The 26756-nt window shown below is 39.6% G+C and overlaps 1 protein-coding gene across 2 annotated transcripts in view; it reads left to right on the top strand.

Annotated features, from left to right (window-relative positions):
* The window catches only part of SEC23IP (SEC23 interacting protein), a 35933-nt gene extending 15536 nt beyond the window's left edge, over window positions 1-20397 (top strand). The window contains exons 10-19 of one of the 2 annotated variants that reach the window (XM_020786510.3): window positions 347-465; window positions 891-1061; window positions 2455-2550; window positions 3816-4022; window positions 4406-4561; window positions 5667-5769; window positions 8138-8323; window positions 9374-9536; window positions 15780-15888; window positions 18565-20397. In XM_020786510.3, coding sequence (XP_020642169.3) covers window positions 347-465; window positions 891-1061; window positions 2455-2550; window positions 3816-4022; window positions 4406-4561; window positions 5667-5769; window positions 8138-8323; window positions 9374-9536; window positions 15780-15861 — 1283 coding nt within the window. In that variant the 3' untranslated portion in view covers window positions 15862-15888; window positions 18565-20397. Of the gene's footprint in view, window positions 1-346; window positions 466-890; window positions 1062-2454; window positions 2551-3815; window positions 4023-4405; window positions 4702-5666; window positions 5770-8137; window positions 8324-9373; window positions 9587-15779; window positions 15889-18564 lie in introns of those variants that run through there. The other variant, XR_013543187.1, reaches the window with a different exon arrangement.
* The last annotated feature ends 6359 nt before the right edge of the window (window positions 20398-26756 follow it).

The raw sequence follows: 26756 nt of genomic DNA on the forward strand, positions 1-26756 counted from the left end.
GAAAATAAGACCTAACCTGAAAATAAGCCCTAGTATGATTTTTCAGGATGCTTGTAATATAAGCCCTACCCCCAAAATAAGCCCCAGTTAAGTGAAAACCTGCCCTCCAGGGTTGTGCAGCAACCAGAAGATTACTTGACTGTAAAATAAAGCATCCCCTGAAAATTATACCTATTGTGTTTTTGGAGCAAAAATTAATATAAGACTCTGTCTTATTTTTGGGGAAACACAGTATATTTCCACTTTGTCAGGCAAGGAGAAGATAATCACGGAAGTAAGCATTGTCTATCTCCGTTTAAGTCTACAGAGTCAGAATACCTTGTGACAGCTTGTTTTATCTCTTCAGGTTCCTTAATATTATTTGACATACTTTCCAACCAAAAAGACTGGGCTTCTACAGTTAATTCTGTGGCACCTGTTGCTACAAATGGTGTTGTAAAGGATATGGCTGAATATGACCAACAGGTATCTGTGCTGAACAAGTATTTTTGTTTTTGTTTTTTAAAGAAATAGTTAAAATATTGAGGACTCAGGTTTTCACCTCCCCCAATACAAGACAAAATTTCCCATAGCCCCCTCAGTTTTACAATCCAATTGTGATGTGAATTGCTATGGAGACACAAAAATGACCCTGGGGCATGTTGCCCCCGCTGCCTTACAGTAACACCATATTTCACCTCATGTCTTTTACAAGCTAAGCATATGCTGTTCTGTGTCTTCTTCTTTATTTTTTTGGCAATGGTAAATTGCTGCTGATGCTAAAGTTGCCATTGATACATTGTTGCACTTGAATTTAAATCTGTCTTCAAAATGTGGGTACCTAATTTTTTAGTTACATTGGTCACAGTATATTTTAAATTGTATCTTAATATATTTTTCTTTCTTTCAAGATGGTAGTGGATTCTAACTCAGCCAGTTCCGCACTTTGTCTTTCATATGATGAAAATGCTGATCATGATGGAGAAGAGGATATTCCAACCTTGGAAAGAACTTTGGAAATGCTTAGCTTGTCTGAGTACATCAGCACATTTGAAAAGGAGAAGATTGACACTGAATCTCTGGTATAGCAAACACTTCAAATTGACATTGAGAAGTAGCAAGAAATGCAGGTGTGAGTGTGGGCAGTGGATGGTGAGATGGGAATATTGAATGGTTTGGGTATAAAACCAAAAGCCCTGATATATGAATATAAGCCTAAGACTATAATATATGAGAAGTGAGTGTGTGTGTGTGTGTGTGTGTGTGTGTGTGTGTGTGTGTGTGTGTGTGTGTGTGTGTGTGTGTGTGTGTGTGTGTGTGTGTGTGTGTGTGTGTGTGTGTACACTTTCACTTCTCAGTTGAAAGCACATATAGATATGTTTGTATGCGTGTGCTTCTTCTGTCTCCCTCCAGTATCTCTCAGATGGCTTGAGGCCATTTCACACACAACTTATCTGTGCAGGGCGATCCTCATTGGAATCCCCCCTTATGCAAAGGAGTACTATACATGAACAGCATTGCAGGGGAAGCCAAGTCTTATTGGCATAATTCCAAGAGGCCTTGGGCAGGAACATTGAGACCTCCTGAGCTCTTTGGGAAATGCCTGAAATAGATATGATCCTTGAGGAGAATGTGTATAAATATGGAGCTCTGTGCTAGGATTATTAATTTTTTGTAATTCAGTTATTTTCCTTCATTGGATAGTTGTAAAGAACTCTCTTCTTCTGTAAATGTCAGAAGATTAACTTTTATGTCAATTTCTGAATATTACACCTTGAAACAAACCATTTGTGTGAACACACAATTGACTGATCAAGTCACAGTTTGTGTACTAATGGCACTTGATACTAAAAGATTTCTGCTGACTGTATTCAGTTTAATTCCTGTAGTTTTACAAAGGATTAATTTGCTCTTTTCTGATATTTTCTTCACTTTCTACCTTTGTTTTGCTCTGTCTTCATTCTCAATCTCTGCTTATACTTGTTCCAAATTTTCCATAGCTTCATAATGTAATCTCCATAGAGAAAATGATTATGTTCACCTTCTCATTTGGTCCCTTTGTTGAAATATGGTGGATGATTTTCCATTCCACTGCTCGGACCCTTCCTCTCCTTTGTGCTTTCTATCTTATAATGCATAGGACTTTTGATGCAGAACTATGAGTGCATTATTTTCTTTTGCACAGAATGATCATGTACTTTCCTACCCAAGGAGCTTAAACTCTAGAAATTGATTCAAGGTTGGCAAATGGAGGCAAAGTTACATGGTAAAATAATATGCTGCTGTTTCAGTTTCAATTTGTGTTTAGCTATATTGGAGTATTCTTACGTTTTGTCATGTTTATGGGGAGTGATATAATTGTGATTTCAGATGCAGAATAACTCTGTATTTACATCTTTGTAACTAAAATATGTAATTAAAATAAAGTTGTCTGTATTCTATTATATATTACATATATCTTTTTTTTTTCCAAAGCTGATGTGTACAATTGATGATCTGAAGGAAATGGGAATACCTCTTGGACCACGAAAGAAGATAGCAAACTTTGTCAAAGACAGAGCAGCCAAACAGGTGGGGAATTGTTGATTTGCTAGCCTCAGTTACCTCTTAAATCCTTGTTTTCCAGCAATGATGGCTGATTTCTACCAAGCAGGTGAAAAAACAAAAGACTGATATCCTGATAGTATTTTGTTGTTCTTATCTTTTGGAAGAACTTTCCCCATATTTAATATAGATTATATCTTAGCTCCAATTTCTAACAGGAAATACTTGCTTAAAATTTTATGGATAATAGTAAGGGAGACGTGTGCAGGTTTCGCAAAAATGGAGCATGATGCTGAAAAAAATTAGCAACCACTGCTATAAACAAGATGCAAGTGATTCTGAACACTATTATAATTAATTGTGAATTGGAATTCTTTTATTTCTGAAAGGGGCAGTATTCCATCTAAATGGGCAGTCCTCAGCTTATGATGCCAGAATGAATAATACTATTAGATTTAGAAGTGTCATCCACTCATCTTATTTGCTATGTTAGGTGCAACTCTCTTTGGGGAAAAAATGAAGTTGCCACAATTATCAGTACAGTAACAATACTTAGAGTAGATAACAAGAATGTGTTATATATACCTTTTCTATGACAGTTACTTACAACTTTCTTTGAAAAAAACAGTTGTTACCCTAAATGTATTATATGCTACTTACTGGCATTGTGAAATGGATCATATTTTGCCTTTTCTTATATGTCTTTCCAGTTTGTTTCTGAGAACAATGCAAAATGCTTGTTCAGAATATGAAGTACCGAATGGTGTAGGACAAGCATATCATGAAGAAATTAATGTCTGCTCCTAATTTGTATGTTAATTTCTTCAACCGAAGCAGTGTTTAAGATGTCACCATCTTCTAGAAGGGGAAGGAACACTGAAATACAGGGTTTCCTTTAAGAAGGCAATACCCATTTTGTGATTCGCCCTCCCCACGGAAATTTGTCAAGCACCTTGTTTTGCTTTGCTTTAGGCACCTAGTCTACACTATGTTGTTCACACACGCAGTTACTAGAATTTGACATTGGATTTAATCTGTAATTTTATGTAGCCAAATATAATGCCTTATTACATGGTTGTAAGCTGACCTAAGAACTAATTTGATTTAAAGATTTTACACACACACACACACACACACACACACACACACACACAGAGAGAGAGAGAGAGAGAGAGTATAATAAAAAGTATTTTAAATTAGTGAAGAGGTACTTAAGGTAATTCTTTAAATAGGATGAATTAGAGGTTGATAATTTTGATTTTCTTGAGCCTTTTAAACCTTTGTATTAATAGGAACAGAGGAAAGTTGCGCTGGAGAAAAAGGCAGCAATGGATGCCCTTAAAAGGAACCAGGAAGAATCGGCAAAAAAGGTGGCTAATTTTACAGCACCTTCAGAGCCTAGTATGCCTCAGGATAAATCCAAGAAAAGACTTCCAGTTGGAGCTTCAGTTTTGTCTGCACATATAGATTATGAATATTTTGATGTGGGTACTGGGCAGGTAAGATCAATGCAAATTGAACCATTCCACTTTATTGCTAGCTGTTGAAACTGCTTGTTAAATTGCACTATTTGTGTAGCTTACGTGATGATATGGTAAGCCTGACCAGTACCAATGTATAAAGGGATGGGATATTGGCCCAGATAACAGTGGATGTTGAAATACAAATGGGAATAATGTAAACATCAGGGTGTATTAACAGCTTTCCCTATAGAAACATATCTTCTATGGTAACTTCTTTTTTAAAAAAGATGTTTTCATTTGACAAGTTTTGTTGATTTCATAAAAACTCCGGTGTATCTATGATATGAGCCATGTTCATAAAGTGGAACAGGTCATATATACGGGAATTGTTAGCTATCTTCTGATTTTTCTTCTTCTAGGTGTCGGTGGTATACAGTGCACTTGACTTTGAGCCAGAGATTTTCTTTGCTCTGGGTTCTCCAATCGGTGTATTTCTGACTGTAAGAGGAGTGGAAAAAATTGATGAAAACTACAAGCTCCCCACCTGCAAGGGATTCTTCAACATTTATCATCCAGTTAGTAAGAAGTACAAGGCTTCAGTCACCCTCAGGGAAAAGATAATAGACAGACTGCCAATTTAAGTCCTAATTGTGCTTTTTAAGAAGCTTAAGGAAGCAATTTCTTAGACTTAAACGTGATTTTTAGTACTTTCCAGGTACTGCTGCAAGAACATCTATCTATTTAAGAGTTCCAAGCACTGATTTGTTTAATATCCTGCATTTCAGTAGAACTTCATTGTGTTGAAACTCTGCAATGGGTTGTAGTTGCTCTTTATGGAAGAGTGGCTGGATCTTGTTTTGGAAATAAGTACCCTGTCACCTTGTTATTTCCAGCTGTTTGCTTCCAATTTGTTGCTAGGGAATTGAGGTGACTTTTTCAAGATTTCAGTACTGTTTATCATCCTGTTTAGCTCAGGATTCTATCTGCAAACCTTTTATATGCCAAGAGAAAGATGCTGTGCTCCATGTGTCTACCAAAGACTGTCCCACTCAATTGCATATTGAATGAAATCCTGAGAGCATTTCCTATATGTTGAAAGGAGTGAAGCTTCTCGCTGCGTACACAATATTCTGTTTAGTTCATGTGAGCCTTATATAGACAACGGAGTTACTGAATTAGAATTTATATTCCACTGTATAGCTGAACAGTTAGGCTTTTTTTTACTATTTATTTATTTATTTATTCATTCATTCATTTATGTATGCATTTATTTATTTATTTATATCCCGCCTATCTAGTCAATTAAGACCACTCTAGGTGGCTATAAATTTAAAAGTTTATTAGTAACTAAATAATACATCAGTTACTGGAAATCTACATGAACTATACCATGCATGCCCAACTTTAGACCAATAATATATATGACTTACAAGTTTAGTATGAGCAAATTGAAGAGCTCAACATATAATGTTTAACTTTGAATGATAGACCTTCCTGCTGTATCATAGTTTTTCCCAAGTCTATTCAGTTCCAAGATCTGTTTGTTTCTTGGATTTGGGGTGCTTTATGTTGGAAGAATGAATGATCTTTTGATTTATTAAACTAATGGTGGCGTTTGTAGTGTTTGTAGACATTTGATATTAAGAATTACAATTACTATGTCTGTCTTCTCCCTTCTAGCTTGATCCAGTGGCTTACAGGCTAGAACCTATGATTATTCCTGACTTCAGCATAAAACCAGTTCTGATTCCACATCACAAAGGCAGAAAAAGACTTCACCTTGGTAAACAAGTGTACTCAGATATTTCCATTACTTGTATATATAAGTAATATATACGTCTGTGATATACAAAGAAGAAGCTCATCTAGACAAGACAGCATGAGCACATGCTTGGAAATAAAAATCCATGTAATGCAATTTATATATACACAGGAGCTCATTGAACCTTAGAGAAAGATTACTTTTAGTGTAGTGGTCCCCAGCCTTTTTAGCTCTGTGGACCAGCTGGGGAAGGTGGGGCACCACCTGCGCTCATGCGCATAGGAATGTTTTCAGACACATGTGCTTGTGCACATGTGCAAAGGAGCCGGGGCGCTAATGCAGGCGTGCGTGTGCAGGCGCAAATGGGCTATGCAGGGGGGAGTGCGTGCAGTGGTGGGGTGGGGAGGTGTCTCTCCACGGCCTGGTCTGGCTCAGGCCACGGACCGGCACCGGGCCATGGACCGGGGCTTGGGGACCTCTGTTTTAAGGCCATTACAACCTTCATTCTTCAGTATAGTGGATAGAAGTGTTATTGTGTTTCCTTATACACTCATGTATGCCTGTATTTCATGCTTTACCCTAGAGTCACCATCGGAAACATGCAGCTAAGCTTGCAAAATCTTTGGGAACTGTACCCATTTCCACCCATGGCCCAGCTCATTATGCATAGCCTGCTATCCTGGCACTGTGATTAGTGACACGAGGACACAAATTTTACTGAGAATTGTTGGGATATATGCATATAGGCTTTCACTTCGGCCAGCCTTTCCAGTGATTTGGACACCTTTGAGATTGCTGTTTATTTTTAGTTAGTTACATGGGACATGGGATCACAGTGGTGGCAGAGACTTTCACCTCTGTCTTCCATCAACCTTTTGCAGTTAAGATCATGGGATGACAGGGGAGACCATAACAGTTTAAGTCATTTGGACATTTTGAGTAATTTTGAGTAGCTGACTTTACTCTCACAGAAAGAGAAAGTATATCTGCAAATCTTGTCCGTTTTTATAAAGGGTCCTCCTTTATAAAAAGAAAAGCTGCAAATTTAAATGTACCTAGTATAGAAATGTCTGTACCAAGTTGTCTGAATTTGGCAGGTTTCATATATTCAGAAGAGACTATTATGTAGTAAATTTCATTCAGTTCTGTCAAAATAAAAGACTTACAGACATTTCTTCTCCCATGGGAAAATATGCTGGTTTGGAGCAAGATGAAGCAGATTATGCCTGAAAATAACCTTTGGTCTGAAGCACTGAAGCATGGTCTTAATCAAATCTTATCTTCACTAAATATACCATTCGTAAAGGAGATAGCATGTGCTAAACTTTTTACTGGCAAGGATTTCTTTCTAAAACTGCAGTTTAGGGAAGAGGTCTCTCAATGCAAAGCATTGCAAAGGAGAGATCTAGGATGATTGAAGGACCTTAGCTTTCTTGCTGTGAATGGTGAGTGCTTGGTGAAAAGATGGAGAGCTATGCGCAGAGTCTGGGTACAGGTATACACCCTTAAAAATGCCTATGATTGTTAATGTGTTTTACCATTGGTAGTAGTTCATTGGTTGGTGCTGCATGCAGCTATGTTATGAACCTAGAAGGCAGTAAGGCAGTATGTATATTCTGGGTGATTCAGTGCTCTTTTCACAAACGGTGGGAATTGTTCCTGTTCTACTTGCTAAAGGAAGACAGGCAGTGTATATCTGGTTTGTTGCCAAAGTTTACTTTGCATTCTTTTCCCAAATAAAATGGAAGTACACTAATAGCTGCCTCTCATCCTCTCGGTAACAGCAGGACATAGCATGATGCTACTTAGAATATATTTTATTGATTCCTTTTGCTTGGTTTTGGTTGTGTTTGGGCAACCCTGTAATCTCTGTTGTTAGTAGTGATATGTTCCATATGGTTGCAATTCACAGGCAAGTTCCTGTTACAAATGTATCAGTTGACATTTTATATACAGTACTGCCAGATGCTTCAGTTGAATTACATATTTTGGTAACATGCAATACAAGATTAAAATGTTATTGGTTTGTTTCATGTATATAAACAGGTAACTTTTGAAAAGTATTAATAGCTATTTTGTAGCCATACTACTGTTGCAAATCTAGTGATGATTAAATGCTAGCAACTGACTCTCTTTTTGATAACTTTAGTGAGAAAGTATTTTAAACTCTTCTTTTGATCTGACAGTCTCAAGATGATTTTAGAACTTTGAAAAAAATGCCTCAACCTTTAAGGTGGTAGGATTGCTTATTTCTCAGCAGATATTTTATTCTATGTTTCTTTCGAAGTGTTTCCTCCAAACTTTTAAAATAAATTCACATCTCTTGAATAACATGTCATTACAGTGTTATGGCTTTGTTTGTTTGTTTGTTTGTTTGTTTGTTTGTCAGAGTTGAAGGATTCTCTGTCTCGTATGGGATCAGATTTGAAGCAAGGTTTTATCAGCTCGTTGAAAAGTGCTTGGCAAACCCTTAATGAATTTGCACGTGCTCATACCTCATCTACTCAGCTCCAAGCAGAACTGGAGAAAGTGGCTCATCAAATTAAAGAGGAAGAAGAAAAAAATGAAGCAGAAGGTTAGTTGATGCACTTTGATATTTTAAAAAGTGTTGTGTTTTGGGTTTTTTTCTTTAAACATTGCTAAAATGAGAGTACATGGTAATAATTTGCACATCAAGTATTCTGAACTTTTTTTAGTCAGATATAATTGTGTTTACTACCTTCCCAAACATCATGTAATGAAGTATTTCATTACAAGAAATGATTATTGTCACTTTCTGGGAGATTAATATTAGTAGAAGATGGCAAGCAGTTTCCTTGCTTCAACTTGTTTGTGGTGCATATTGCTTACCAATGCTTCCCCTGCCAGAATCATCAGTTGGAAATAATATACTTTTATTAGTTAAGAGGTAAAGGCATATGTTCATTGTGTCCAATACGATGTTTGACTTTTGGCACTGAACAGAAAACTCCACCATGCTGTATCACAAATTGCTTTTGAACGTCTCTTTTGTTTTCCAGAGTGGTTTACCAAATTGTATGAATTTTACCAAATTGCTGTTTGAGAAATCCAATTCTAGGGATCCTTTGCATGTCTGGAATAGTTTTAGTTTGGATTTCCGTATTCAGATTATTTATTTTATTTTATTTAGGGGAGAAAATATAAATATTGCTTTATTTGTGACTAATGACTCTAATCCTGTTGAGCAATTAGATGAACAGCAAAACTTTTGGAGGCAAATTGCTGAAAACTAAGAAATCTCCATAGGCATTATCTATTGCTTACAGAGCCACACAACTAAGAGTGCAATGGATAGCTTGAAACAATTTACATCTAAAATTTATGCAATTGTATAGCTGCTCAACAGAATTTCAGCCAGTGTAATAAAATCCCAGTCAAATATCTATTTGTATTTTTTATTTAATGCCTCCAAATTTCCAAGTCTAGTGTCTTGGTAGCTATTATGTATATTTAGAAAAACAAAAACATATGGCTGTAACAGGTCTGACCACATGCTAATAGGTTTGACATTTTCTTGTAGTCAAGAAAACAGAAAAGTAGAATCAATAACTGAAAGAAGGTTCAAATTGTAATGTATTTTTTACATTCTTTCTTTGTACTGTAGCAGAAAAGATTGTTGAGAGTCCAGATTTTTCAAAAGATGAAGACTTGAATGTAAAAGTTGGTTTGCTAAACGGAGGCCGGCGTATTGATTATGTTCTGCAAGAAAAACCCATCGAAAGTTTCAATGAATACTTGTTTGCTCTACAGAGCCACTTGTGCTATTGGTAAGATTTTTTTAAAATCTCCTCTGACACAAAGTGTAACTTTGGTTCCCTCATTTAATTATATTTTAACTGCTTCTTGGTGGTCTTGTATGGAACTTAAAAAGCTTCTTCTAGCTGTAATTTGCCCTGTAGATTAAGAAAGTTATTAAGAAATATACATTATATGGATACGCAATAAGAGAATTTGTTAACAATTGTGTCAGAGTCTTATTGTTGCATAAGGGCAATCACAGAAGCACTCCCTGACTCCTGCAGCAGGCTCTCCTTCATCTGGCTAATTGATTGGGGAGACATGCGAAGAGTAGTTCATAGTAGTTTACTCTGTTTTCTCAGGTGGGTTTTGGCCTGATTGTCTTTTGTTCACAGAAAATTAAGGCTTTTGACAAAATCCCTTACGATATTCTATCAGCCAAGCTGGTGAAAAGTGGGTTAGATGATGTTACTGTCAAGTAGGTGGCTGACAGGCCATACTTGAAAGAGTGTTCACCAATGGTTCCTCCTCATCCTGGAGAGAAGTGATAAGTGGGGTGACACAGGGTTCTGTCCTGGGTCCAGCACTATTCAGCAGTTTTATAAATGACTTGAATGAGGAGGTGGAGGAGATGTTCATGAAATTTGCTTTTGACACCAAAATGGGAGAGATAGCCAACATTCCAGAAGATAGAATCAGGATTCGAGACAGCCTAATTGGAGTATTGGGCCAAAACTAACAAAATTAGTTTCAGCAGGGAAAAATATAAAGTTTTACTGCCAGTCAGGAACAACCAGCTGAAAAAATATATGACAGTTGGCTTGGTAGTAGTACACATGAAAAGGATCAAGGGTTCTTAATGGGCTGTAAGCTTAATATGAGTCAACAGTGTGATGTGGTAGCAAAAAATGTAGTAATTAGTTACAACAGTAGAAGTACAGCATAGAAGATCAAAGGAAGTAATGTATCACTCCATTTTGCTTTGGTAAGACTTTACCTGGAATAATGTATCCATAGTATAAGATGGATATTGACTAACTGGAACATGTCTGAAGGAGGACAACCAGAATGGGAAACAAAATCCTATGAGGATCAGCTGAGGAAGCTGAATTGTTTAATGCAGAGAGAATAACATGGAAGATGAAGCAGATTTGTTCACTGTAGCTCCAAAGAGTAGGACTCAAAGTAATGGACTAAAATTATGAGAAAAGCGATTTTGTGTAAACATTAGAAAGAACTTCTTGGCAGTAAGAGATGGTGGTGGACTCTTCATTGGAGGTTTTAAACAGAAAGAAGATGGTCATCTGTCAGGGATACTTTAGTTATACAGTGGTGTCTCAACTTATGAACTTAATCCGTTCCAGAAGATGGGCGAAAGTCGAAATGGTCATAAGTCGAAGCACCATTTCCCATTGAAATGCAATTGATCCATTTCGGCTGAAGAAAAAAAACACACGCAAAATCACTGCAAGACCCATTGGAAAGGGCTGCTGTCCTTCTGCAGTGTTGGCACATGCAAAATCTAAATGTGAAGTGCCAAGAGTTGGAGTCTGGGCAGACAACTGAAGTGTGCAAATGGTGGTGTGGCAGAGATTTTGGCAGGGTTCTGCAGATCTGGGCTCTCTGTACCAGTGTGGTTCAGTGGATAAAAGGTATACTTGAAATTTTGTCTATGATTATGGTAATATTTTCTGTGGATCTAAAAGAGATCTGTTCAAGAAAATTGGACATATTAAAGGAACATTTTGTTCAAAGATGGACATGATAAAGTACAAAAATGGCAGGGACTTCACAGAAGCAGAAGACATCAAGAAGAGGTGGCAAGAAAAATACACAAAGGAATTATACCAGAAAGATCTGGATGTCCCGGACAACCCAGATAATGTGGCTGCTGACCTTGAGCCAGACATCCTGGAAAGTGAAGTCAAGTGGGCCTTAGAAAGCATGGCTAACAACAAGGCCAAAGGTGTTGATGGCATTCCATTTGAACTATTTAAAATCTTAAAAGATGACACTGTTAAGGTGCTACATTCAATATGCCAGCAAGTTTGGAAAACTCAGCAGTGGGCAAAGGATTGGAAAAGATCAGCCTACATCGCAATCCCAGAGAAGGGTAGTGCTAAAGAATGCTCCAACTACCGTACAGTTGCACTCATTTCACACGCTAGCAAGGTTATGCTCAAAATCCTCCAAGGTAGGCTTCAGCAGTATGTTCCCAGAAGTACAATCTGGGTTTCGAAAGGAAAGAGGAACTAGAGACCAAATTGCTAACATGAGCTAGATTATGGAAAAAGCCAGAGAGTTCCAGAAAAATATCTACTTCTGTTTCATTGACTACACAAAAGCCTTTGTCTGTGTGGACCACAAGAAACTATGGCAAGTTCTTAAAGAAATGGGAGTGCCTGACCACCTTATCTATTTCCTGAGAAATCTATATGTAGGACAGGAAGCAATGGTTAGAACTGGGTATGGAACAACTGATTGGTTCAAAATTGGGAAAGGAGTACGACAAGGTTGTATATTGTCCCCCTGCTTATTTAACTTATATGCAGAATACATCATGCGAAAGGCTGGACTGGAGGAATCTCAAGCCAGAATGAAGATTGCCAGAAGAAATATCAACAACCTCAGATATGCAGATGATACCACTCTGATGGCAGAAAGTGAAGAGGAATTAAAGAACCTCATAATGAGGGTGAAAGAGGAGAGTGCAAAAAATGGTCTGAAGCTCAACATCAAACAAACTAAGATTATGGCCACTGGTCCCATTACCTCCTGGCAAATAGAAGGGGAAGATATGGAGGCAGTGACAGATTTTACTTTCTTGTGCTCAATGATCACTGCAGATGGTGACAGCAGCCACGAAATTAAAAGACGCCTGCTTCTTGGGAGGAAAGTGATGACAAACCAAGAAAGCATCTTAAAAAGCAGAGACCTCACCTTGCCAACAAAAGTACACATAGTCAAAGCTATGGTTTATCCAGTAGCCATGTATGGAAGTGAGAGCTGGACCATAAAGAAAGCTGACAGCCGAAGAATTGATGCTTTTGAATTGTGATGCTGGAGGAGACTCTTGAGAGTCCCATGGACTGCAAGGAGAATAAACCTATCCATTTTGAAAGAAATCAGCCCTGGGTGCTCACTAGAAGGACAGATTCTGAAGCTGAGGCTCCAGTACTTTGGCCATCTCATGAGAAGAGAAGATTCCCTGGAAAAGACCCTGATGTTGGGAAAGTGTGAAGGCAAGAGGAGAAGGGGACGACAGAGGACAAGATGGATGAACAGTGTTACTGAATCTACCAACATGAATTTGACCCAATTCCAGGAGGCAGTGGAAGACAGGAGGGCCTGGTGTGCTCTGGTCCATGGGGTCATGAAGAGTCGGACACGACTTAACGACTAAACAACAACAAATGGTAATATTTTGTTGAAAACCTATATTGTATGAAAAGTATAGTCAATATATATCTTCTGAGTAGCATTTCTGTTGCTCCATGGAAGATAAATTGATGAGAAGAATGTATTTGGGGTGGCTGGGATATGTTTGTCACGAAAAATGAAATAAAAATAGTTCCTACTATTATAACACTAAAAGCAACCATCTGAATTTTTTGTCATTTTCTTCCAGTGTTTTTAATTGACTGGTTGGTGTAATGTACTTCTCAGCACATTTCCTCTGTGTTTTTTGTGTAGTATTAATGTTCCAATTTATTTTGTTCAGCCTAGTCACAAAGAGAGATCTCCATAAGATGGCACTCTTGAGTTTACAAAAAATATATAGTTATATTAGGTCAGATTGACAGGCTTCTTAAAAGTATTTTCTAATATAAAAGACAGGCTAGAGCCAAGAAGGACTCATTGTTTATGGATATTCATTTGTTGTCCCTGAGGTAGTAAAGAAATAACTTATGTTATTTGCTGTCAAGTCAGGACTTGCAGTGATCCTACTGGGATCCTTCTCATTTTCAAGGCAGATGAGATACTCAGGGAGTGGTTTTACCAATTCCTTCCTCCATTGCTAAATGGGGATTTAAATCCAGGTCTCCTGAGTTCTAGTCTGTCACTTTGTCTGTTACTCCATACTAGGTATTCATACTTGACAGTGTAAGATCAAGTGCGTGTTGTGGTTCATGTAGCAGACTCTCTATTTCCCTCCTCCCTCACCACTGTTTTTATGTAGTCTATTAGAAAGTAGTCCTCTGTGTGGGGAGTTCACTCTTTTTTCATAATTTTGTAGCACTTTTGTACACTAGCTGTAAAGCACTTTTTGAGTAAATTGCAGTAATACATGATGATGTTCGGATGAGCTGGACCTCTAAGGAGAGAGATGTGAACATGAAATAAATTGCCTCAGATACTGCTGTTTCGTATGTTTTGGAATAGCCCAGTTACTTTGGAATTTTAATTTGAAATCAGTTTTTAAATAATGTATTCTTGAATTAATAAATTCTACAAATAATATGGGTCTTATATTTTCTAGTGTATCTGCCCCATACAGTCAACCCTCGACTTATAAACGGCTCTAGATACGAACATTTCAACTTGTGAACTTTTTTCAAGTTATGAACAAAAAAAAACCACAGAAAGAGAAGGCAGGGAACCTCCCTTCCCACCGCCCCCCACCGCAGCAAGCGCCACTTTCAGAAGCCTCCCAGGGTCAGAGGAAAAGCACCTGTACAAGCTTTCTCCCTGCCTTTCTGGCAGCCATTTTCTGTTCTTCTCCGCTCCCCCCCTTCCCACCTCTCAGCTGATCTGCGCTGGGTCTCAGAGGTTTCCCCGGGCTTGCTCAGCAGGTAAAAAGGCGGGCCTGTTCCCCCCCCCCCAGCAAAGCCCCGCTTTCAGATGCTTCCCTGGGTGCTTTTGCACTGCCTTTTTACCTGCTGAGCAAGCCCGGGGAAGCCTCTGAGATGAGACCCAGCGCAGATCAGCTGAGAGGTGGGGAGGGGGGGCGGGAGCGGAGAAGAGCAAAAAATGGCTGCTACCAAGGCACTGTGAGGAGCCAGGCTCACTTACCAGTACCTGGTAAGTGACTTTGTTTAAATTTTTCCCCCGTAGGAACGCATCAATTAAATTTCAATTCATTCCTATGGGAAATTTGGTTTCGACTTAAGAACTTTTCAACTTATGAACTGACCTTCCAGAACGGGTTACGTTTGTACATCGAGGGTTGACTGTATGGAACTACCAGGGTGGTGCGTTCATCCATCTCCCTTTTAGAAAGAGGTTGAAGCACATTGTTTCTTGACATATATTAACTGTTATATTATTGGCTGATAATAAAATAAATCCACATAGTGCAGATAAAACAGAGAAAGCAGTAAAGGTTCAGTAGCAGTTTGGCCAACAGAAGTTGAATAACTGTCTGTAAAGGTTCATACATTTCATACATGTTGAAATAAGTAATTAAAATGATTTCATTTTTTATTCTGTTCTACCCTCAGGTAAGAACCTTAGGTGGACTACATTAATAAATTCAACAAAGCAGCACAAGAGGCTTAATTTACTGAAATGTAATGATAATATTAAAAGGCCAAATCAAACATGAAAATCAAATAAAATCTAGAAATGGTCAGGTGAAAAAGCTTTTTGTGCATAGGTGGAAAAAATCACTTTCAAACATAAAATATGTTAAAATAGCCTGGTGTATTTATTTTAATTGTGATTCTGAGGCATTAGATACATACTAATGATAATGATATATGGATTAATATTATGGTGTGCCAAATAAAACTGACAAAGAAATGAAATTGTCAGCAGTGGAATGGTTGTGTTCCATGCCTATGATAGGGTATGGTAAATTGTGGACTGACTGATAAACCTTTCAGGGGTTCTTGGCAGGGGAAGAACTGTGAGTTAGCTTTCTTTCTCTCCTCTACCTGATTGATGAGGTGGGAGGGAAAGGAAACAGAAAAAAAACCTCAGAAAGTTTGGCTTGAAGACATTCTGTGGTGCTAGAAAGGTAAGATGTTTGGAGTGCTCATTTTGACACACTTGATACTTGCTTTTTTGTTTATATAGTTTTAATTTGAGTGCACAGTAGTGAGACTGGAAGAGAAACAAATGCCTGAAATACTGTATATGGGAGGAGTACGGTAGATTCGTAAAGTACTAAAAGAAATATATGAAAGCATCAAGGTAACAATCTTTCAGTTAGCAAAACTGCATTGTTAGATATTTGTCTGCTGCACTAGCAAAAATACACGCAGAATAGAACATGATTGCTCAAAATAGTTTGCTCTTTAGTAAAAAACAACAAATGTTTTTATCTGTAGGGAATCTGAAGATACAGCTTTGCTTCTCCTGAAAGAAATATATAGAACTATGAATGTCTATCCTGAACAACCACAGCATTGATGTATGGACGCTTGTCATGGAGAGCCTGTAAGTAATACCCAGCATAAAGTGCAAACTATCTTTGCTTGAGAGGACAGAACACGTTGCAGAACAGGAAAGTCTCCCCACCTCGTATGAAGAGAAAGTGTTAAATGAATCAGTTTTTCACTTATTGAAGAACTGTCAGCATATTTTGTATTTGTACCCATTATACGCTTGATCTGCTTTATAGCAATGCCATTTTATCCACAATCTCAGCATAAGTATTCCATTTGCAATCTTATTTTTTTCTTCATGCCTACTACAAAATTGTTGTAAGCCGCCCAGAGACCTTTGGGTAGAGTGGGCGGCATATAAATTAAATAAATAAATAAATAAATAAATAAATAAATACTACAAGTGAATTCAGTGAGCATCTACATCTATCTGTGTCTGTGGGTCTGTCTGTATACAATATGTATAATTGAAGCATGAAAGATTGGACTACTGCTTACCATGCAAATTCCAAGGGATATTCGAGACACAGAGGAAGCATGGAACAGAAATTACTGACATTCTGATTCTCTGTGTGGGTGTTTTGTATTGTATTTAGTTTAAATATTTGAAGTAAAATTTCACAGCTTTTCCTTGTGGATGATTTTATGTGTAGCTTCTGAAGCCATTAACAAAATAATTTTATATCTTTATCTAAACCTGATAAAATCCTTGTTCCAGTTGTATATTACATAAGATCAGTATGGTGAAAATTCAGTGTTGATGTAGCAGCATGGGTTTTAAGTGACTGTGAGAGTTGTTCTAAAAGGAGCTGTTCACTAACATGAAAAATACGACTTACTGCAGTAGAATAGATAAAATAATGTGTTCCGAAATGTCTGTACACGTCACCAAAAAATTAAAAAACATTATTTTATGTATTTCCCCCATGGTCCCTTGTGCCGGGAAGAAATAGATTAGCTTCCTTTCTGTCTTCTTTCTGATTTCTGAAATGGGAGGGAAATTAAACAGAAACAAAATCCTCAGTATATCCCTTTCCCTTATAAGATTTAATTTTGAAATACTGAGCTTGGTATTAATTTTTATTCAATGAGATACCTAGTATTTCAGTTATTGCCCTCCAGTCTGCTATGCTTTGTTGTCATAGTAACGTTTTCTGGATAGAGAATGTGTATGTGGAAAGAGTTCAACTGAGGTGTGTATGTACATGTAGGCTTAAAGGATTTGAAACTTGGAGCAGGTATTTGTTTTGTACTGCTTAATTAGATATTCTTGCCAGTTTCCCTGAATACACAGTGGGATCAGTGAATATGATATATTAAGCACTGTTTGCTTTAATATCTTAGTATTTTCTTGCATGAATTACTAGTTGCAGTTTTAGTAAATGAATAAAAAACAGGTGTAGAACTTATACTGGTTATTCCCATAATTTAGTGAAATATGCAGTTTGGCAAATACCATGATGTTCAAGACATATACTCGTACAAGTTTTGCTTATTAAATGAAGCTTTGTTTAAAAATATGGAGATTAAATGCCTGGAATCTTAAATACTATAGGGCTCCTAACTCTCCAAATAAGTGTTCCATATAGACAAGAAGGGAGACGGAGTCCTGTGCATGGTGGGGGGGCACATCCCACTCCTTACACTTATTACTGTATCAGTCTCAGTAACACATTCTGCTTAAAATCTTTATTATGGAACAACCTTTGTAAATGGATTGTACTCAAATCAGTTGAAATTCCCTTTTAGTTGACTGTCTTCTATTAGCAGTGCTTCAAAGTGAAACATCAGTCTAGTACATAATTCTGTTTACCAAGTGTGCACACTGTCTGAGAAAGAAGATCATAACTGTAATACTGCATGTTGCCATTAGAAGGATTCAAAGCTTGGTGATAGCTGTTTGCAATTAACTAGAGGCTGGTAATTACCTTGTCTTGCCAGTCACTAAGGTTTAACTAGGGACAGTATTGCTCATTCTGCAGTGTGACTGTGGCCAGTATCCAGACAGCAGCCCATCCTGTCTTCTTTTTCCACCAGCATTGGATTGGGTGGAGAAAGTCTTAACAATGCTGTTCTTACATTTGTTGATCATATGATCGTATCTGGGTGACAAGGCCTTGTAAATATCTAATGGGAAAGAGGGGAAAAGCCATGTGGTTCTTGCACAGAGTGCAGTAACAAGGCGGGTTAATACCTTTCTTGGATCACTAAAACATTAGAATAGCTGAGGTTTTGAGTTCAGTATGAACTTTCTTTAGGCTGGGCTTTGCACAGCTTGAGAGGGGATGGGGAGAAACAGAGAACTTCAGCAACGTACCCTGACCAAGTGTTGCACTGTCAGTATCAATGACTCAGGATGAACTTCAGGCTGGTCACATCAGCTTGAGGCATTAGGTTTTGCCCTGGGCAACACAGGATGAATGGTCTTTGCCCATCTTTGTAGACAAAGGGGCGGGGGCAGGGGCAGGGGGACAAATACCTAACACATTCTTCATGCTTTGTAGACACATCTAGCTCCTGTTTGGCTGGAAGTAGTTTCTGTCTATGCCTTAATATTTTCGTAGTCTAGTAAAGGTATTACCCAGCCTTGTTTTTTGATACGTTATAGAAACAGTGTAGAAATATGGGGGGAACAAGGGGAGAGAGGTGGTTACAGCATCTGATACATACTGTTAAAGTAAGGAAGTTTGTCACAACTTATCTCCACTTTTTCTCTCTTTTTTTACAGCATTCCTAATGTTCCTTTTGGTTTGCTAATAACCTTTCGAAGAGGCAGCGCCAATTGCCCGTTTACAGATGACAGACATACTTTTCCTCTGCAGCCTTCAGATTCCATCCAACCTTTTTTTTTTTGCCCTGTTAAAGAAAGTGGGGTATACGAACAAAAAAAAATCAAGTCTGCCTTTCAGAATACACATACAGTTTCCCCAGGCTTGAATCATTTGTGGAATCTTTGCCAAACCTAAGTGACCCTTCAAGAAGTGTGTGGCATGCAAATTCATCTTTCTAATATGCCTGGATTAGTTGGTTTATCAAACCTCTGTTTTCTATTGAGGCTGTATGTTTTTATTTATAAGACATATTGTTGATAAACTGCAATAACTTTTTGATTAATAAAAAGAATTTTGTCCCATTTCTTTAAAAATGTGAAGTAGTTCAAGCTACTTGAATTCAAAATTACATCAAGTCATTTATACTTGCTGGAATGAACAACTAAAGCCAGTTTGTTATAATGGAGTAGCCTAATATTAAGATTTTATAAAAGCCTTCTGAGCCTCTGATTGTGTGTGTTTTCATTTTGTTTTTGGTGCCTGTGACATAATTTTCTTACTCTAGATGATGGAAAAAACTGCTATGAAGTAGGTGCTGATCTATACATCTTGCTCCGTGTGTGTCTCCACATAGGGAGCAGTGACTATCAAGTTGAGGTACCTGAGACTATATCTTATTTGAGGACTGGATAAGTGCATTATGGACTCACAGGAAAAGAGGATTGTTTTGAAGATCATATTCAGAGGCATTCTTTTTCTTGCTTTTTCTCTAGTGAAATATATGATGCTCTAATGAATACATTTATAAACACTGGACTTCTTCGGCTTATTTCCTGCTGCTTGTGGTATTTTATTTTATTTGCTGATTGGCCAGTTTTTCACCAAAAATGATATTGCAACAACTTTTGTTTGTTTCGGTTATAGATAGTGGATTCTTATGGATCAGTAGCATTTTCCTCAAGTATATGATTTTTAGGGGATGTACCCACATTATTATTTTTTTATAAAGACATAGCAGTGTCATTCTCAGAGAAGGAGATATAAAATAGAAGTAGAGATTTTGTAACTAGATCAGCCTTTTCCTGCTGTAGGAGCTGTGCACCTGGTTCAGTACACTGTGCTACATTTACCTATTTTATATGTCTTCATAAGTATGATATTCTGGCTGATATTAAAAGATACTGAGTCTCAGAAAGCAATGGAATCTTCCCAGTACTGTTTTTTTTTCTCATTCTGAATGTTGGTGCTCCATTTATCAGTTTGAAATTTCCTGTCAGTCATTTGTTAAACTAGAACAAATTCTGTAAGAAGGATGGCAGATGAATCAGCACCTTGTCAATTGAAATAGCAAATGGGAAAGACCTCCAATAAATCTTGGATTAAATTTGTCTTCAGTTTTCGCCATTATTCTGATCATACTCTCATTTCTGAGTAAAATGCTAAAGAATAAAGATGTGCAGAAATGTTCAAGAATCAACAACACTACTAACTATGTGGAGTCTGCTGAAGCAGACGTTTAAAGGTAAAGGTAAATGTTTACAACAGTGAAAATGGAAAAGTGTTAAAGATTTTCATTTGGAAGAATTTGCTTTGTTTTTCATTTGTTCAGTATTGTTTAACTCTTTGAAAGGAAATGGCTGTTGAAAACTGATTAAACTATTTTAATTGGTTGCATAGAGAATAAAATGTGTGTTTGGTCTTGTACATTTAAAATTGATCATGAACTTCTAATTTCAGTAGAGATAAAATATTCCTTGTTATATGAACAGATTAAAACAGTGTAACAAAAATTTTAATATCTGTCCTCCCTGTATGCTGTAATGTTTTGTTTTTGCCTTTTGTGAGCACTATTCAGTAACTTGGTTCTATTCCATTGTAGCATTGTTCTAGGGTCAAGTGAGGTGAGTACTACAGATTTACAACATTGGATTTCGGTTTTTAAAAGTATGTATTTAGAAGCACAGCCATAGTTCCACAATGACATAGCAAATGAGAATCCTCTCTTGAGGGACAGTGCATACAAAGGAGCAAACTGAGGTGTTTGCAGCGTTTCACTAGACAGAAAATGTAGCTCGACACTGTGGCAACTGTATCTGTAAGGATTTTCCCCTATTTTCTCATCCTAACAAGAGCATCTCTCTTCCCCCTCCCCCAATTATCACTTGGTATTTCCATAGCCTTTGCTTACAGAGGCCATGAGCACTGAAGCCTATCATGGACCACGAGTTGTAACATTTTTGCTAGTGCTTCTCTGTGTCAGCAGAAATAGATGGCAACTCCCACAAAGCCATGGAGCAATGCTATACATAAATGATTGTGAGAAATTAAATAGATAACTATAGATTACCAATAGGTAAATAGGGAAATTAAATAGTTCACCTATAGATAGTGAAGACTCTGCTCATGATCCAAATTCAATCATGGGCTCAGGTTTGAGGCTGACTCAACCTTCCACCCTTCCAAGGCTGATAAATTGAGTACTTATCTCACTGGGGTGGGGTGGAGGGCAGTGTGTAGCTTGCATAATTAAAAATTGTAAACTGCCTAGATAGTGCTTTAAGAACAATGGGGCAGTATATAAGCAGCACATTTTGCTAACTGCTGCTGTTAAATAAGACCACAGTGTCCTCTTAAAACTGGACCTGTAACAAAACCTCTCAAAACTTCATTAAAATTATGTTTTATTTAATTCTGCCTTGTTTTATATTGAGCTTTTCCAGGTTAATGGAAGGAAGAATATTAAACTTCTGGTAATCCTTTCCTTTGAGGATGTTGTTAATCCCAATGTTGGTAATCCTCAATTTTAAATACTGGTATCTAAAAATATAAATCCATGTTGTCATCTTCAATTCCATTCTACTTAATGTGGTGATAGAGATAACGTTCAGGTTCTTCATAGACCTGTTTTTTTTGGGGGGGGAGGGGGTTAATTCTTGGTGTCTCATCATGTTTGTGCCTTTTTTTTTTTGCTCTGGACAACAGCTACATGATTTGCATTTTAGTGAAGTATCTTGTCACAGTAGCAACCTGATGTTTTAATACATATTCCAGTACAGTGGTGCCTCGCTTACCGATCGCTCCGTTTAACGATGAAATCGCTTACCGATGAGGTTTTGGCCATCGCCAGAGCGATCGGTTAGCGATGGCCCCTATGGGGATAAATCGCTTTGCGATCATGGCAAAGCGACCCTTGCACGTCCGGGAGGAGGTGGGAGGATCCACCCGGAGGAGAGCAGAGCAGCGGTGCGCTGAGGGGGAGCCTCTCATCCCGGCCAAGGGATCTCGTGGAAGCCCACCCTCCATTGGGAGTCCCCACCACCACCGGCCGCTCTCTCCTCCGCCGGCTTCACCCTTTCGCCTTCTAGCCTGGAGTCTGTCCTCCCCCCCTCCTCGCAAGGAACGCCTCTGCGGCCACTTAGGCCATCAGGACACCCATATGTCCACCTCCTGCCCCTCCGAGCCGGTGTGTGTGTGTGTGTCAAAGACTCTCCACCCCAAACCCCCCATACAGCCGCCTCCATCCCCCGCCCTGCAAATGGCAGTTTTGCTCCGCGGCGGGAAAGAAGCGCCGCCTTCCGCCACACACACACACACACCCGCCTGCCTTGCCTTGCGCCCAGGGAGCAGAGAGGGCTATGGGGCTGACTCCTCCTTAGACCAGCAGGCTTCTGCTGCTGCTGCTCCAGATTAGGCAGCACAGGGAGTGCCCGCTCTTTTCTCCTTTTTTTTTCTCCTCGCCTCCCCTGCCTTTTGTCTTTTTTTCCCTTCACTTCCTTCTCGCTCTCTTCCAAGCCAGGCTCAAGCGGGCAGAGCTCGGGGCCCTGGGTGGCCAATCCCGGCCATCGGGCCTTGGGCTCCATTGGGGCGAGGGGAAGAGGAACGTGCTCTCTCACACACACACACACACACACACACACACACACACACACACACACACACACACACACACACACACACACACACACACACACACACACACACACACACACACACACACACACACACACACTTGGTGGAGGAAAGCAGTGGCGGGCTCAGGCAGCCGGGCAGGAGAGAAAAAAAAAGAGAGAAGGGGAAATGGCTCCCTGGACAAGGAGAGCAGATGCGAACGTTGCTCTTTCCCGCTTTTGCAATGCTTTTAAGCATCTGATCGGCAGTTTCAAAATGGACCCCCACTGTTTTGCCTCACTTAAGAGGCATGGAAAATGGCCACCCCTATGGAGGATCCTTGCTTAAGGTTAGTTTTGAAGCCCATAGAAACGCATTAAACACGTTTTAATGCATTTCTATGGGCTTTTAAAAATCGCTTAACGATTAAATCACTTAGTGACGTTTTTTCCGGAACGGATTAACGTCGTTAAGTGAGGCACCACTGTAGTTTGTGGTAAATGCCTCTTACTAAAGTGGTGAAAATTTAATGTTGAACTTAAAAATGTACCCTATTCTTTTTAGTTAGACCTTGTTCATTTCTTTCTCTCTTTCATGGGAGTATATGATATGCATCAATATGAAGAGGCTGCACATACAATGTTTTTTTAAAAGCTTAATAGAAGTTGTTTATTAAATATATTGAGGGACGCGGTAGCGTTGTGGGTTAAGCCTCTGTGCTGCAAGGTCAGAAGACCAGCAGTTGTAAGATCAAATCCATGCGATGGAGTGAGCTCCCATCGCTTGTCCCAGCTCCTGCCAACCTAGCAGTTCGAAAGCATGTAAAAATGCAAGTAGATAAATAGGTACCACCATGGTGGGAAGGTAATGGCATTCCCTGTCTAGTTGCGTTGGCCACGTGACCACGGAAGCTGTCTTCGGACAAACGCTGGCTCTACAGCTTGGAAATGGAGATGAGCACCACCCCCTAGAGCCGGACACGACTGGACTAAATGTTAAGGGGAACCTTTACCTTTACCTATTAAATATATGTGGGAAACTTTATCAACAGTGCTTTCTTCTAGTTGCTGCCAGGGCCACATATTTATACCTCCTAATCAGGAGTTGTGGTTTTTGCCAGAATCTAGTAAGATTGTTTATGTTATCTGACATGACAAAAGAATTTTTAAGAGATGGTGCCAGTACAGAGCTGTTTAGCAATATCTTTAGGATAGCTTATATTTACAGCAGAAGGATTTGAAACAAATGTTGTGTTTGTTTTTCTCAACAAAGTTCACTTTCCTTTATTTTTTTCTTTTTTCTTTATAGTCAATAGGTTGAACATTTGGATTATCAGAAAGTACTGGTGAATTGACCAGTCAGATCTTGTCAGATAATGCCAGTTACCATTAAAAACATTGGTTTTATTAGAACAAAAACAAAGATTAATTACGAACAGCTTGAAAATCTTGCCAGTTGCAAAAATAAGTACAAATCTATGTACGTGCACTCTCTCTCCACCCCTCCCTGAGCGAACCGCACCCCTTCGTGCATGCACATGAGCCGCATTCTGCCCATTTGCGCATGCACATGAGCATGCCCTGCCCCTCCACAAGTATGCTCCACCCCTCCGTGCATGCGGGCAAGCACGCCCTTCCCCTCCATGAGCACGACCCTTCGCAAACAGACCCCACTCCCCCCACCGGTCCGTGACTCAAAAGGTTGGAGACCACTGCCTTAAGCTATCTGTATATAGTATAGTCTCACGTTCCATCTAGTGGCCAGTCCTAGTAATACACCTTGTGGTTTTTTAAATTATTTTTAAATTTTTTTTTCCACACAGTGGATAAGTGAAACTGTGGGCATTGATCCTGTGGATTTGGCAGTCCTACTGTACTGGGGAGCCACAGCTAGTGGCCAGTAAGTCAATGGAGCCACTAAGTCAAGCCATTAATAACAAATGTATCCAGTGGTACTAAAAGTGTGCAAAATTACCTATTTAAGACAGCATGCACAAAGTGTAGCTAGAACCATTCATCAACATTCTGCATATTTGCTGAGTTGTGGAAAATTTTTATGTGATGTAAGAGAGTCTTTTATTGTTAGCTCTTTGGAGCACTGTTGATTTATAAAGTGTATACAGTGGTGCCTCGCACAGCGAGGTTAATCCGTCCCGGATTAACCCTCGCTGTGTGAAACATCGCTGAGCGATGTTTAATGCGTTCCAAATCAGCTGAAAACTCACCATTCAGTGATGCTTCCGGGGTCCGGCAGCCATTTTCGCGCCCTCCCCTCGCTGAACGAGGGCACGAAAATGGCTGCGATCAGCTGTTCCGCGGCTTCAAAATGGCCACCGGAACAGCCGAAAGGGCCGGGTGCAGCGTTTTCGCGCCCTTAGTAAGCAAGGGGAGGGCGCGAAAACGCTGCGGGAACAGCCGAAATGGCCGTGCGCAGCGTTTTTGCGCTCTCCCCTTGCTTACCAAGGGCGCGAAAACGCTGCACCCGGCCCTTTCGGCTGTTCCGGCGGCCATTTTGAAGCCACGGAACAGCTGATCGGCAGGTCGCAAAGCGAAGGTCGGTAAGCGAACCGCTTACCGACCTTCGCTATGCGATTTTCGCCCATTGGGGCCATCGCTGTGCGATCGCATTAGCGATCGCAAAAGCGTCCTCATAGAGCGAATTCATCGCTCTACGGGGCGCTCGTTGTGCGAGGCACCACTGTACATGGTAAGTAATTTGTCTGGTTCTTTACCATTTGTACTGTGGCCTCCATTTTCAACCTCTTGGTTCTGTTGATCAAATATTTATTTTATTTTATTTTATTTGTATCCCGCCCATGTGGTCTTGCAACCACTCTAGGTGGCTTCCAATACAACGTAAATAACTAATAAAAATAACACAAAAAATTACATAAATCTTGCAATAACAATTTACAAGATGAGAAATAAAATAAAGAATAAATAAAGAAAAAAGAAAAGATCAAGTATTGACTGGAGGGAAGGCCTAAATAAACATCCATGTTTTTAATTGGTTATTAAAGATACCTAGTGTGGGGGCCACGCAAATCTCTGGAGTGAGATTGTTCCAAAGGGGAGGAGCCACTGCTGAGAAGGCCCAATTTCGTGTCTTTTCATTCCGGGCCTCTCTCAGCATCAAGCTCCTCAGCCTCATCTCCTGATTCACTCGGGTGGTCAGGGTAGATCTTGGTGGGAGTAGGCGTTCCACCAAATATCGAGGTCCTAAACCATTTTAGGCTTTGTAAGTAAGCATTAAAACTTTGAAGTTGATGCGGAACTGAATGGGCAGCCAATGCAGTGCGGCCAGAATAGGAGAAATATGCTGCTATTTTCTTGCTCCGCTAAGGAGTCTGGCTGCTGTATTCTGCACCACCTGGAGTTTCCGCATCAGCCTCAAAGGCAGCCTCACATACAGCGCGTTACAGTGGTCTAATCTTGAGATTATGAGCGCATGCACCAAGGTAGTGAGCGCCCCCGTGTCGAGATAGGACCGCAGCCGGGTTATCCGCCAAAGATGGAAAAAGACGGTGCGGACTACTGATGCCACCTGAGTCTCCATGGTGAGCATCGGGTCCAGATGTATCCCCAGGCTGCAAACCCCACTCTTCACAGCCAGGGTCACCCCCCAAATGAGAGAAAGTCACCCAAGCCGCCAACCACGGGGGCACCCACCCTCAGAACCTCCATGTTGTCCAGGTTCAGCCTCAGCCCATTTTCCTGCATTCATTGCAGTACGGTCCCCAGGCAGCGCTGGAGGGACAGGACGGCATCACCTGCAGTTGGTGAAAAGAAGATGTAGAGCTGGGTGTCATCAGCATATTGATGGCACGATGCTCCACACCCCCTGACGACCCCACCCAGCGGCCTCATATAGATATTAAACATTATATACGAATAGACTGCTTTTTAGCTAATTGGACTTCCTGGTTGGGGATTATGTGTTGTTTAGTGTCCTGTTCTGTAGTTCTGCTGACAGTGGGTGTGATGTGGCAGCAGAAAGCCACTAACTATAGAATTCCTCCTTTTGCATTTCTTTGCCACACTGCGGGAAGCTCCTGCTCAAGGCTGCTAGTTGTTATCTGTTACAGTGATAGCAAACACTCCTGGCAGAGAAGCAGCAGCTCCTAGCAGGTGAGGTGACCTCCCATTATGCCTTTCCCCTTAGAGTTAGATCATAACATCAAAGACTTTCTCCAGCCATTCTTAGTGGTGATTAGGTAACTAGTGTTCTATCTGAATTCTCAGGACATACGATGCAACTCTTG

This window comes from Pogona vitticeps, chromosome 3 (genome assembly GCF_051106095.1).
Source record: "Pogona vitticeps strain Pit_001003342236 chromosome 3, PviZW2.1, whole genome shotgun sequence".
In the NCBI taxonomy this organism is placed as follows: Eukaryota; Metazoa; Chordata; class Lepidosauria; order Squamata; family Agamidae; genus Pogona; species Pogona vitticeps.